This window comes from Atractosteus spatula, chromosome 20 (genome assembly GCF_055471065.1).
Source record: "Atractosteus spatula isolate fAtrSpa1 chromosome 20, fAtrSpa1.hap1, whole genome shotgun sequence".
Taxonomy (NCBI): domain Eukaryota; kingdom Metazoa; phylum Chordata; class Actinopteri; order Semionotiformes; family Lepisosteidae; genus Atractosteus; species Atractosteus spatula.
This window is the reverse complement of record NC_142725.1, coordinates 14050380-14062747: the sequence shown is the minus strand read 5'-3', so window position 1 is coordinate 14062747 and position 12368 is coordinate 14050380. Positions and strand designations below refer to the sequence as shown.

Below are 12368 nucleotides of genomic sequence, written 5' to 3'. Positions count from 1 at the left end.
GAAATATGCCAGCAGGAGAATGAACTGCCTAGAAACAAAAGAGGAAAATGTTCTGCACTTCACCACTACTCCTAAAAGAGTACTATGTTGTAAAACTCTGGATATAGAAAAACAAGATATTGGATGCTATCAAACGAAACTGAATCCTACCAAGAACATTCGCAGATATAACCCTGAAATCAGGGTGAGCTCCAAATGAACCTTTCAAGAACGGGACAGCCTTTTTTTTACGCAAACTAGTTGAGGAACACCTTCAAGCATATTTGTAAAGATTAAATATTTTATTTAGTGTTGATTTACATTAAGTGAATAAAAGTTCAGATATACAGGGTTTTTTTGCATGTCATGTCTGTAAATATTTTATACAATATATGAAATGGGTTTTAAAAGTAAATGTACACCTATTTTAAAATGCATAAATGACAAAAGAAAATTACTCATACCTAAAACATGTATCATCAAAAAAGTAAAAAACAATGAAAAATGCAGTCATTTATTTATATGATCTCTAATTACATATGCTAAAGTTTAAATATTTTTTTCTAAAATTTCATACAGAAAACTGACATGGCAGTGCAAAACAGTACAAGTTAAGAAAGGTGCTTTACAGCATCTCATCAACATATAAAATACCATCTAAAATGACTCATTAAAATATCAGATGCAGAACTGATTGGCATATTCCACTCAACAAAACACTGAAAAGGTTTTTCATTTCCCCAACTAATTAAAAACATTGCATGAAAACCTTTTCAAAATGAGATGATAGTGCATTTGTACCATGCAATGGGATTCGTACCAATTCTTGGGCAGTTCCATGGGTAATACAATGTTGGACAATACACAATCTTCCACTGTAGTTTTAACATCACAGAGGACTAATGAAAGGTTGTGAGCTGACATTAGTACATTGCACAATGACACCGTGAGCTTGTACAGAACAATTCTCCATGTAATAGCTCGCTATAACCAAGAATGGGAAAGATATTACATACAAGAATTGTATAACAGGATCTGAAAAAATTGATCAATTTATACAATTTATCCCATCGCAAGATGCATTTTTGCTGGGTTTTACAGTTCTAGTACAATCAAGTCTTTTAAAAATCCCCCCATTTACAGTATTGTTGTCAGTTGTCACATAAGATACAATGACTCTAACAATCTGCTTAACTATGTGTTGCATTTTGTCTACTTGTAACCAGTGAATTGAAATCTAGTTTTAAAAAATAAAAAAAATAAATGGACTACAAAGTTACGGCACCTTTATAAGAACTAGTCTAACGCTAAGTCTGTCATGACTCTTACATCTGGAATTCACCGCTGTAGAAGGGAGATTCAGGTAGGCTGGTTTTGAGGTCTTTTGAGCTCTTGTAACAGAGCTTTTATCGCCTTCCAGTGTAGTAGTTCATACATCTAGAACAGCATGTGCAATGTATTTCTTACAGTAAAAACATAAATGCTTTTGAAAACAAAGTATAAGAAACTTTTATAGGGCCTTCCAGGCTTTGTGTCTTTCTGTCATAGTGGATAGGGTGAAAGCACAACATACATACCCGTCTCTGTAGTAGATGCAATGTATCCAAGCTTAAAAAGCAGACATCCGACAAGGTGAGAACTCACTATTTAAAGTGCCCTTAAAGCTATTTAACTATTATTTTAAGTCTTACAATTTGAAATATTTTAGTGATTTCTGTGCTGACCTAAGTGATATACTTGGATTATATTATTTTATGGTCCCTTTTACTACTCTCATACTTATGGATTAGGAATGATGCTATCAATCAAATTCAAAACGACAATTTGATCATTGGTAAAAGAAGACGTCATCTCCCGTGATGGTAAATCTTTCAGTTTAGAGGACTAGAAAATTGAAAGCACCTCTCAAGTCAGGTCACGGGACTAGATATGACATATTCAGTGCATGAAGAAAGAAACAAACATAATGCATTGAAGAACATCGGTTTTACATGTACAAAATCTTGCAGTATCAATTCCTTTAAAAATATTTAACAAAAAAACACTTTTGCCTAAAATTTTTTCGACACACATTACTGCATTCAGTGTAAGCATGGTTCAACCAGATCAGCCTTCTTTTTCAAAGCTTCAGCATGAAGAATACCTCAGTGTCAGGTGCCTGGGGATTTGGGGAATCCCCTTGGGGAACAGGGGGGAGCTGGCTGAGAAGGTCCAAGTTGGCGCACAGGCTCCTGGCCACAGAGCAGGCTCCCTCTGGGTTCCCTCGCTCTTCGATGGGACTGCTGTTCTGCTGGGTCAGGCTCTGCAGCCTCTGCCTCTCCTGTGCCTGCTTGGCTCTGTTGGCGATGTAGCGCACCCTGCTCTGGCTCCTGGAGGAGGACCTCCGCAGCAGGCAGACCTCCTCCTCCTTCTCATCCTCTGCCAGTGCCGATGAGGCAAAGTCTCCGGCGGTGAGCGGCTCCACGGCGGTCAGCCTCTTGAGCTGTTCCGTCAGGTCGTCCGGGGTTTTCTGGGGTGGTTTGCGCTGACCCCTCATGGGCCGGGTGATGAAGCTCCGACTGATGCTCCTGTACTTGCTGTCAAAGTTGCAGGCAATGTCATCTGAGGTCAGGTCCCCCAGGCTCTTGGACTTGGAGGTGCTGTCCACATCCTTGACAACAGGCGCAGGGGACTTCCTAGCAGCCGAAGATGACTGCTTGAGGCCCTCCATGTAAAGCCTGCTCCAGGTGTGCCTCCTCTGCATTGGTCTGCCAGGGTTGCGAAGCTCCTTCCCCAAGGGTCTGGGCTGTAACTCATCTTTCATTTCACTCATGTCCTCAGTTCGCAAGTTAGGGTTGGACTTACTTTTACTAACCCTTGAAATCTCACACCCCATAGCGGCAGAACATGGCCAGTTGACCGTATTAGTCATGAATACTTCCTCAGAATCCTCCCTGGAGCCACTCAGGCTTGTTAAACTCTTCCGGGCCAAGTTTGGCAAGGACAGGTCAATGACGGTGTCAGTGGAGGATATGCTAGATGATGAAGACACGCTGTCCCTGTGGTTGCGGTTATCGAGCTTGCTCCACAGCCTATCGTTCACGGTGACATCAGTATAGACCTCAGGAACAGGTGACTGCTCACTCCCAGAAAGAGCTGCCCGAACATGCCCTTCACTTTTCGTTCTGCGCACCAGTGTACGCTGCCTAACCTGCAGAGTCTGAGGTTGTTCTGTGCTAAGAAACGCCTTCCCAGCCTGTGCTCTCTGAGAGCTGTTGCCTGAGGGGACAGTGTTATTCATGAAAGAAATCTGCTGATGTGTTTGGTTTAGCTCAGTCTTAAATGCATTTCCATCTTTACCTGCTGCTATAGTTTTACAAACGCCTGTTCCATTATCTTGAGGTGGACCATTCAATTGTACAGGAGAATTACACAAATGGGACTTCATTCCACTCTCTTCAGCACTAGTTAATGGAATGTTTCTAATTTTTTCTTCAACCCATTTCACATCATTGCTTACTTTCTCGATTCCAGGATCAGGGGTAACAGCAGACGTCTTTTCTGAATTAGTTGTTCTTTTGACACCTTCCTTTTCTGGGGTTAGACAGGTATTTCCCTCTTGAAGTAGCAGAAAGGGGGTTACAGGTTGTATTGCTGAATGACATAAAGAAGCAGGAGCTTTAGCAGGGTTCAGCTGTGAGACAGTGGCCTCCATGACTGAGTGGGACGAGGTGGAGATGGAAGCAGGGCTAGAAATGAAGATGTGATTTTTCTCCTCTGAGAAGGACGTCTCTTCAGCAATGGTTTCCAGGGTGTACATTGGAGAGACGGGTATGTGCAATGAACTGGTGAGGCTATCTGCAGGGAAAACAAAGGTTAAAATAAGTTAAATTAAAACGGAAATCCCTACTGTATACTGATTATACAGGCAGTACAGCGGGCAATATTTCATTTCCAGTCCTGCTGAGCAAAACTTATAAACAGTTACACTAAACAGAGTATCATATAGTGGTGGATAGCACTTTTATTAAAATGCAATATCATTAAAACAAGCAATTAATAACATTGATTCACTGTTAAATGGATATTTAAAACTTGAAAATTATTTTGAACATCGTAACCTGAAAACAAGAAAAGAGTTTGAGGAAAACAAAACTGTCTAAATATGATCATGGATTTACTGTATAAAACAAACAGATTAAATGTTTTCCATACTGTCACAGCACAGATGCAATGAAATTCAGGCAAAACATAGACCTTGACACACCATAAGATCACTACAAACCATATTTCATACCCATGCTGTTCACACATGGCATGCTTGAATAGCCTCTGTCTTATGTGAAACTTAATGAATTAAAATGTAATGAATGAGTCCCTCACCATATTTTTATAGACAAAAATAATCCAAATACGAAATAACTCCCTTGGTAGTACAACAAATTAAACCTTCTGCGCAATTCAATTTTTAACTGTAAATCTTCTAAGCCTCAAATTAAATACATGTTAATGAATCAAAGCTGGCTTCCAAAACTGTGGTGAGTTCCGTGGATGGACGATGATCTATCTGGTCCAGAAAGGAACACCAACATTTTTTCTCTTCTAAGAGATGACTCCTGCATAAAGTAGGTCATTTTGCTGGAGAAATCTGTAATTGCCACTGAAGAAAATAGATTACAAAGTCTCAATGTAACACAAGAGTGGTGTATTACTAACAAAAAGTACTGATAGTGTGTAGTGCGTTTTTTCCCCACAACATCTGTAACTGTAACTTACCCTGTGACTTTAAATTGTCATAAATTAAAAACGATTCCTGACAGATATTAAATAGAAGAAAATATTCATGCCCCCATATGCTTACCACTCCTTTAACATCAAGACAATGTGACACATTAAATACTTGTTTTTTATTGTCACCCTAAGATACCTTGTGATTTGTGGGAATTTATAAAAGAAAATGGAAGCAAAGTGACTGAAGGGTGTATTTCACTTCTCTTAGAAAAAAGTTTATCAAAGAGAAAAGTCAAGTTTAAAAGGAAAACATTTGAAATGACTACTTTTTTCCCCACTTTGCATTCTTCTGTGGTTTTCCAGAAAGAAATAATAATCGACTGAGTGTTTGCTTTGGATTTGATTTTTTAAAAGGTAATATAATGAAAGAAGAGAGACGCAAGCAGGCCATGCATGGAAAAAAAACAGAACAGAGGAAACAGATTCAAAAGTTCTTTACCTTGCTCTTGGTCATCCTTTCAATTCTGCACTAGAGACAGAGCGCATGTGAAATGGACAGAACAAAAGGGAGACAGTTTAGCACACAAGGAGGAAGAAGAGGAATAGGCTCATGGGAGACTGGCTTCCAAAAACTCACAATTCTGAATTTAATTTTGTCTGTTTTCAACAGCTTTGGTCAATTTTGGGTCTCGGGATGGAAGAAGAAGATTTTTTTCCCCAGTTGTTTCGGGAACTCATGGCTTTGAACAGAAGAACAGGCTAATACAAGCCATCTGCTATTCTAAGTACTGACACAGAAAATAAGTCCTATCTTTCAATTAGCCAGCTTTTCAAGTTAAATTGTGGCTAATAAAACAGCTTACTATGACAAGTAAACTCCTGACACTAAAGAGAATATACTGTAGAAAGCACCACCTATGGTGTGAAAACTGCCACATTGTGTGGATTTTACAGACAAAAATGCTCATCTTTGTAAAATGACATCAATCTGCCCAAACCTTTCTTTAAAAAGAGCCTGCCGTGCACAGGAAAATCAATAAAACTCCCCTTAAATTATTAGGTTTAAAATCTTTTAAATGATTATCAGTACAATCCTGATCATTGAACACAAACAGAATCCATGTACATTATGCACTTGGAGAATTGGTAAGCATTCTTTAAAGAGTAAACCACAGAGATTGCTCATGGACTCAGAGACCAATTGTTAATACAGATGGAGTGGTTCTCCGAGCAGCTGCAGAGTTAATGGAAATGAAGAGAGCAAATTCCATTCCAGTTCCCTGAGTAGTAAGTGTAGTATTGGCCTTGAAAGTGCAGTCACAAGATCTCTTACTGAACAGTTTTGGCTGTATTCCCTTTCATAAATATTTGGTCTATTCAAACTTGACTAATCCCATCTGTCCATACTTTGAAGGAAGCACAGTACTGCTGGCAACATTTCAAAAACAATTGCTATAAATAAAAAGTAGTGTGTGTTTAACACTCCTGTATTGCAGATACGTTTTATGCAGAATGTTTTATGTACCCGCAAACTATACTGATATACTGTAGATACTTTTTCATCCAATGTTGACCATTTTGAGATCAAGGAAATCAACTCTGTGATCATACTGATAGAGTAAGGGTACCTTGTGTTGTGCGCAGTAGCACTGTACAAACCTAGTTTTAGAACTACTTTTCAAGATTAAAGTAATTCTGACCACAAATAATATGAGAAGGTCTTCTAACAATGGATGAATATAATAAATAATAAATAATATAATAATAAATAATATGATCACCTGGTTTTTATTGCACTTAGATACTGTAAATGACAAGACCTTTGCTTGCCAATGTGGAATATTGCTGGCAGGAAGGTTCTGAAAATGCTTCCAGTACAGTGGCCATTGTTCTACAGCTTTTTAGAAAGAATATATTTTCCTCTCTTGAAAACAATCATGATTAATGAAAAATATGCAATGCAAGATTATCTCTAAAATATGACCACAGCTGCTGGGATTCCAACCCAGAATCCAACAGTTTTTCTACTGTAGGTCAGTGTAACTTTTGTATACCTCTACACCTGGGAGAAGTGTTAAACCAATCCAGGTAAAGTTTAAGTAGACTGATGTATCACCTCTCCACAGCCTTAACATGCTGATAATTTAATGAGACATAGATAATCTAGTGGATTCCAAATCTAAAGAGAATTGTGATTGAAATCATTGCAATAATGCAGAATCATAAAAGACATGAAAAAGAAACAAGAACATGACTAACAGACAAAATAATACACTGGAAAATGAAGAGACCCTTTCTGGTCCTTCTTAGGAAAAAAAATGTTAATATTGATAGTCAGCTGAACATTTTGTTCCAGTTTGACTGTTCATGTTTCTTGAACATTTCACTTGGCTTGTCTGGCCAGTGAAGTCAGAAGATCTCCCACTATAGTGCTTGGCTGCTTTCCCTGCTTTCCCTTCCATAAACATTTGGTTAATCCAACAACTCATAACCCCTTGGTCTTTAGTAATAATTTTAAACCATCTAAAAACCTATGGGGACGCGTTTCAAGAGCAATCACTGCAAATCAGCAGATGTGAGCCCTCAGAGACGTTGGATATACATCACTGATAGCATTCCATTTGGCTGTGCAAACTTAAAATTTAAGCAAAACCTTCAACTTTCAAGAGTTCAGCTTATTCCTCCCACACCCAGTCAGCTTCATAATGACCAAGCCAGGGTGTCTTGTGATTTGATTACCGCAATGTTGTACATTTTGTGCATTTACTGATTACCCTCTTGTTGTACATTTTGGACACTTCCAAATTCAAATTCTCCCACCAGGATGCAGAACATCTGTCACAGTATGCTTGCAGTTTTCTCATTGTCTTACCATGTATTTAGTTTGTATTATGTTTGGAATATGCTTTACCAGTGTTTTTATGCACTATTATATTTCTATTGTGATTTTACCATGGTAAACAGCATTGCCTCTATTAATACCCATGAGATGAGAAAGTGATGAAACGTTAGCCAGAATATTTTGTGCCACCCAATGGGGTGGGTGAAGATGACATAGTGATACTTTCAATCAAAGATCATAATTAACATGGTCAACTAACAAGAATCAAGGAAGATCTGAGCAGAATGATTAACTTTACCCACATTGTACATGGTATGCTTTAACTAGACTTGTTCAGAAGTGCTCTTTACAGTAAATGCCTTGTATAGAGTCATCTATCTCTGGTTTATTAGTTTTGTGCAAATTGACAAAAATATATATTTTAACTGAAAGTTCTGCTTTTACTACTGTATGTTGGTGCTCACCAACAATAGTTCACTGCTGTGTTCATCTAATGCTGAACTTCTAAAGATCTAATTCAAGTTCTCAAGACATAACTTGGGCACATTTATGATTCTTTAAAAGAAAACCAAATCAAAGCTTGTAACTACTTGGCGTTCTAATATAATAAAGACAACTAAAATATAAGGATAAGCTAATAGTTTTTAAGACATGAAAAGTATTTCTTACAGCACATTATGAATGTACCTTCATAATTACTTACCTACAATTTCATCTGATTTATTTAAAACACAGTAAAATGTTTGTTGTCCAAAAAAAGAAAAAATTAATTGAAGAAACTGATCTGACAGAGTGGTCCAATACCCATAATGGCATGTGACTTATCAAATCTTACATTCAGAGGTAAATGCATTTCTGAACCCATTATTCATTGTTGCATATTGTGTTTTACTCTTAAAACCTCAGGTTTACTTCTTTTATCAGGATTCGTAAGATTTGCATTTATCTTTAAATATATTTTGTGAGAAGGTAAAAGTCAACACTTGAACTAAGGTTTCTTTTTGATTCGTCTTTTGCAGTTTGTAACAGCAATTTGTTTCTGGATTAAAACTACAATGTTTTTTACAACACATGAAAAATGGGAGAAGAAAATGAAAAATCAAAATGTGGCAATAGACTATTCTAGAAAGTTTCTAATCTCAAACAAAAATGAGAGAAAAAAATACTTTGAAAGAAATCCCAACGCACCAAACTACAGTACACTATCAGTCCAGACACACTGGTACTACTGTGGAAATGTAAGCAAGAGCACTACAGCTGTGTTAACATGATGGTGTCTGAGATGATGAGCAAAGTGTCATTAAACTGCATCAGAAGTTGATGCTTAAAGTCACATGGGAAGCTGTGGACCATGGCAGAGCCATTAAAAACATGTCTTGATCTTCCGACACCACCACGCAAACACGATGAACTTTGCACAGGGCATCTAAGGGTAGCAGGGAGACTGCAGGTAATGGCTAAGGCATCAGTCAGGTCTTACCAGTGAAGAATATGGGAGATTTACTGCGAATTTCCTCCATTTTTTGAACAAAGAGAGCATTCATCTCGCGTTGCAGTGTGCCCACTGCCCTGCGTCTGTTGTCAAGCATGCAGATGGGCACCTCAGGACTGCCCAGACTGTCCAGGCTGCTCGAATCGGTATCGGAGAGGCTGTGGCCATTTGAGGCTGCCTTCACCAGGTTGACGGTACTGCCGTAGCTGGGCTGAGGTGGGCACTGCCAGCGCAGCTTGGCCTTGCTATCCAGTGCACGCCTTGCAGGGGAGGTGGCCCTCCTCCTGGGCACGCTGCAGGAGCGGGCATTCCTGGTGGAGGCATCAGTGGAGTGGGGGTAGTCATGGACCTCCAGGGCTTGCCTAGCGTCAGGCCTGGGCTTGGGCCTAGCCTGAGGTTGTGTTCTCACAGGCGTCTGTCTCTCTCTCTCTATGGGGGGCTCTTCCCTCCTCGCCTCTGCTGACTGAGAGTTAAACTTCTTCTCCATGCTGGGGCTCTCCTTCGAGCCAATCACACATTTTATGCAGTTGGTAGCCATACCGACCCTCCCAGAGCCATTCATGGCCACCCGGGCAAAGATGCCTTGCTTTTTGTCCAGAGGGTCTTGAACGCGGACCCTGTTCGCCCGACGGAGTGGCTCGCTCAGTGCCCCCCTGTGGCGAGGCAAATCTTTGCCCCTGCCCTCCTGAGACGAAGCCTTACCTTTGACGCCCTCAGGATGTAGCTCCCCGTTGGTACCGTCCTGTGGGCCTGGTCCAGCTGAGATTGCCTCCTGGTCCACCCGAGGCTGAGAGGCGTCTTCCGACTCCCTGTCTTCGCTGGCACCCTCCGAGCTATAATCTTTGGTGTCGATGGAGATCTCCGGAAAGCCCTTCTTCATTTTCTGCTGGCCCTTGGTGGGGGCACTGGCCGTCCTGCGCAAGAGGTGGGCGCCGAACGTGTGCTTACGACTGAGCTGTGCAGCAGCATGGCTGTCGAGGGAAGCTTGCTTTGGGTTTCTGTGAAACAGCCCTTTTATGCCAATGGCTGGTCTGGCCTAAAAATAGGGGAAAAACAACTGTTAGAATACAAGCATCCTCAGATATTTTCTAACTCCAAGACTTGCTAAGTACGCTGCTTTTTAACAGCAGAAGCAAATGCACGCGTAGGAAGAATAAGGTGAGATATTGCACCCATTTTGTCCACTGAATATCCCAACTTTACTCCCATGTTTCCTGCATTTTCTCCAATGGGCAACAGATATCCTTAAATGCAAGTGTGAAGAAGAATAGAAGAACCTCACATGACATTCATACTTGCTGGCTGGTTTTTCTTGACTTTGATTACAAAACTGTACTGTACAACACCATGCAAACACCTCAACCAGCAAATTGTGGGAAAAGTGAATACATTAAAGGAGCAGGGGGATGAAAGAAGAGGGGAAACCATTTTCTATTATTTCAGTCAATCAGTGTTGACGTCTTAATAGAAATTAATATTTCCAGACCTCTACAATTATTTAACATTGCGACTTGAAGGCTGGAATACACACAAACAAACTTACAACAGTTGCAGGTTTTGTAATACATATGGAAATATTACCTGATAGCTATGTCTAGCTTCTCCATGATTAAATATATAGTGGTGCTGAAGTATTTAATACATATCCCTTTCAACTTATTCTCATGTAGCCATATTAGTTTGTAGGGAAAGGTTTTAATACAATGCTGATACTGAATGATACTGAGGGATTTGTACTACAGACGTCTGACAGCTACAGTTAAGATCTTTGTGTACAGCCAACATTGAAGCCGAGACAAAAGCGAACAATTCTGCTTTTCTCCAATGATAAAGTATCCTTGGGATTCTGAAATGATTGTGCTGAACTTTATCCAACTAGGCCCAGACTGACCTGTTTCTCTTTCTTCTGCATTCTGGATCAACTCACATCACAAGACTATCGTGTAATTTTGTTGCTGTCCAGTTACAGCACCACAGAAACCTCAGCTCAGCGTGGTGGACAGTGATATGCTGAGGGTTAATATGCAAAAAGTATATTTTTAAATATAAAAATTAAATTTTTAAATAGGTATATATAAAAAGTATATACCTAATATGGTGAGGAAGTTTGGATCAAAGGCCTGTCAAACATTCTCCTAAGATTCTCACCAGTTGAAGTACGGTATCAATTGTATGGGATAATATGGTATTTCAATGTCAGTACGCATGACTGTAATGCTATAATGATTCATTAAGCATACTTGAGCACTATATTAAAATAAAGCTTCCTTAACTACTCTCACTAAGTCTACATATGAAGATACTTTATTTTGATAGATTTGAGCTAGAATTTCTAATAACGTTCAATTTTTTTCTCATATCCTAAGTGAGAACAATAGAAGGTGTGGTTAAGATTAAACAAAGCAATATGACTTCCACAGGTACATATTCTTGAATGAGGACTCTCAAACTGTGTACTGCATCTGCTACCCAGATCTGTCTGGAAATAGAAAAGACATAGGAATTACTTTATTACTTATTTTAAATCGTTATGTAACACCTAGTTTTTACAGCATTTAGTTTCAGGAGGTAAAGCTCGAGTAGTGCTTTCCAACCTCAGAGCTAGGTTTCTTCTTGGTTTTGTTCAACCCTAGTTCTTAAACACAGCCTGATTAATTCAACTTTCTATTGGATATTTTTAATCAATATCAACCACTGACCAAATTCTGAGTTTCCAAACTTCCCTCATTTGGATGAGAATTTTTTAAATTTGGCTAACAGGTAGCCAACCGGACCTCTGCAGCAGGATAACACAATGCTTGTTGTTTTGGGAGTATCTGATACAGTGTCATTCCCTTCTGCATCTGTTCATCATAAACTGATCCCATGTTAAGAGGTGCTTAGACAGAAACAAGGGAGCAAATGCTTAATAAACAAATTGAGAAGAGACTGCATAAAGATTGAAACTAGGACAGCACCACCAGAATGGAAACCAGCAGACACAGGGGATCTACAGGTGAATGAAGAGTGGATGTTTTTATGTAACTGAGTTGTCCGTTTCAAAGTAATTTTTCTTTTAATGAATCCTTTTACATGTTACACTCCACAATTTTAACTGTACATTTGAGGAATGTAATACTATATTTCAAATTACATATTGGTTTTATAAATAGTTATTTTCGGACATTCCCCTGTGCGGTTTCTCAAACCAGATATAACAAGCTAATCTCTTCAATGAAGACCCCGTCGAAGTGTTGAGTCAAGCATGGAAAAATCAAATATCTCTGGACATTAAAAGTTCATGTAAAAAATACAAAATGAGTAGCAAATTCTGTTACATTTGTCACGTTGCACTGATGTTTTACA

General features: G+C 39.2%; 1 protein-coding gene across 1 annotated transcript in view; it reads right to left on the bottom strand.

The window, feature by feature from the left end:
• Positions 1 to 269: 269 nt before the first annotated feature.
• plch2a (phospholipase C, eta 2a) overlaps positions 270 to 12368 on the bottom strand; it is a 72510-nt gene continuing 60411 nt past the window's right edge. Inside the window, exons 22-23 of the mRNA XM_088937904.1 lie at positions 9726 to 10059; positions 270 to 3816 (exon numbers count right to left, since the gene is read on the bottom strand). Of these exons, the coding sequence (XP_088794030.1) occupies positions 2099 to 3816; positions 9726 to 10059 (2052 nt within the window). The 3' untranslated portion in view covers positions 270 to 2098. The remainder of the gene's footprint in view (positions 3817 to 9725; positions 10060 to 12368) is intronic.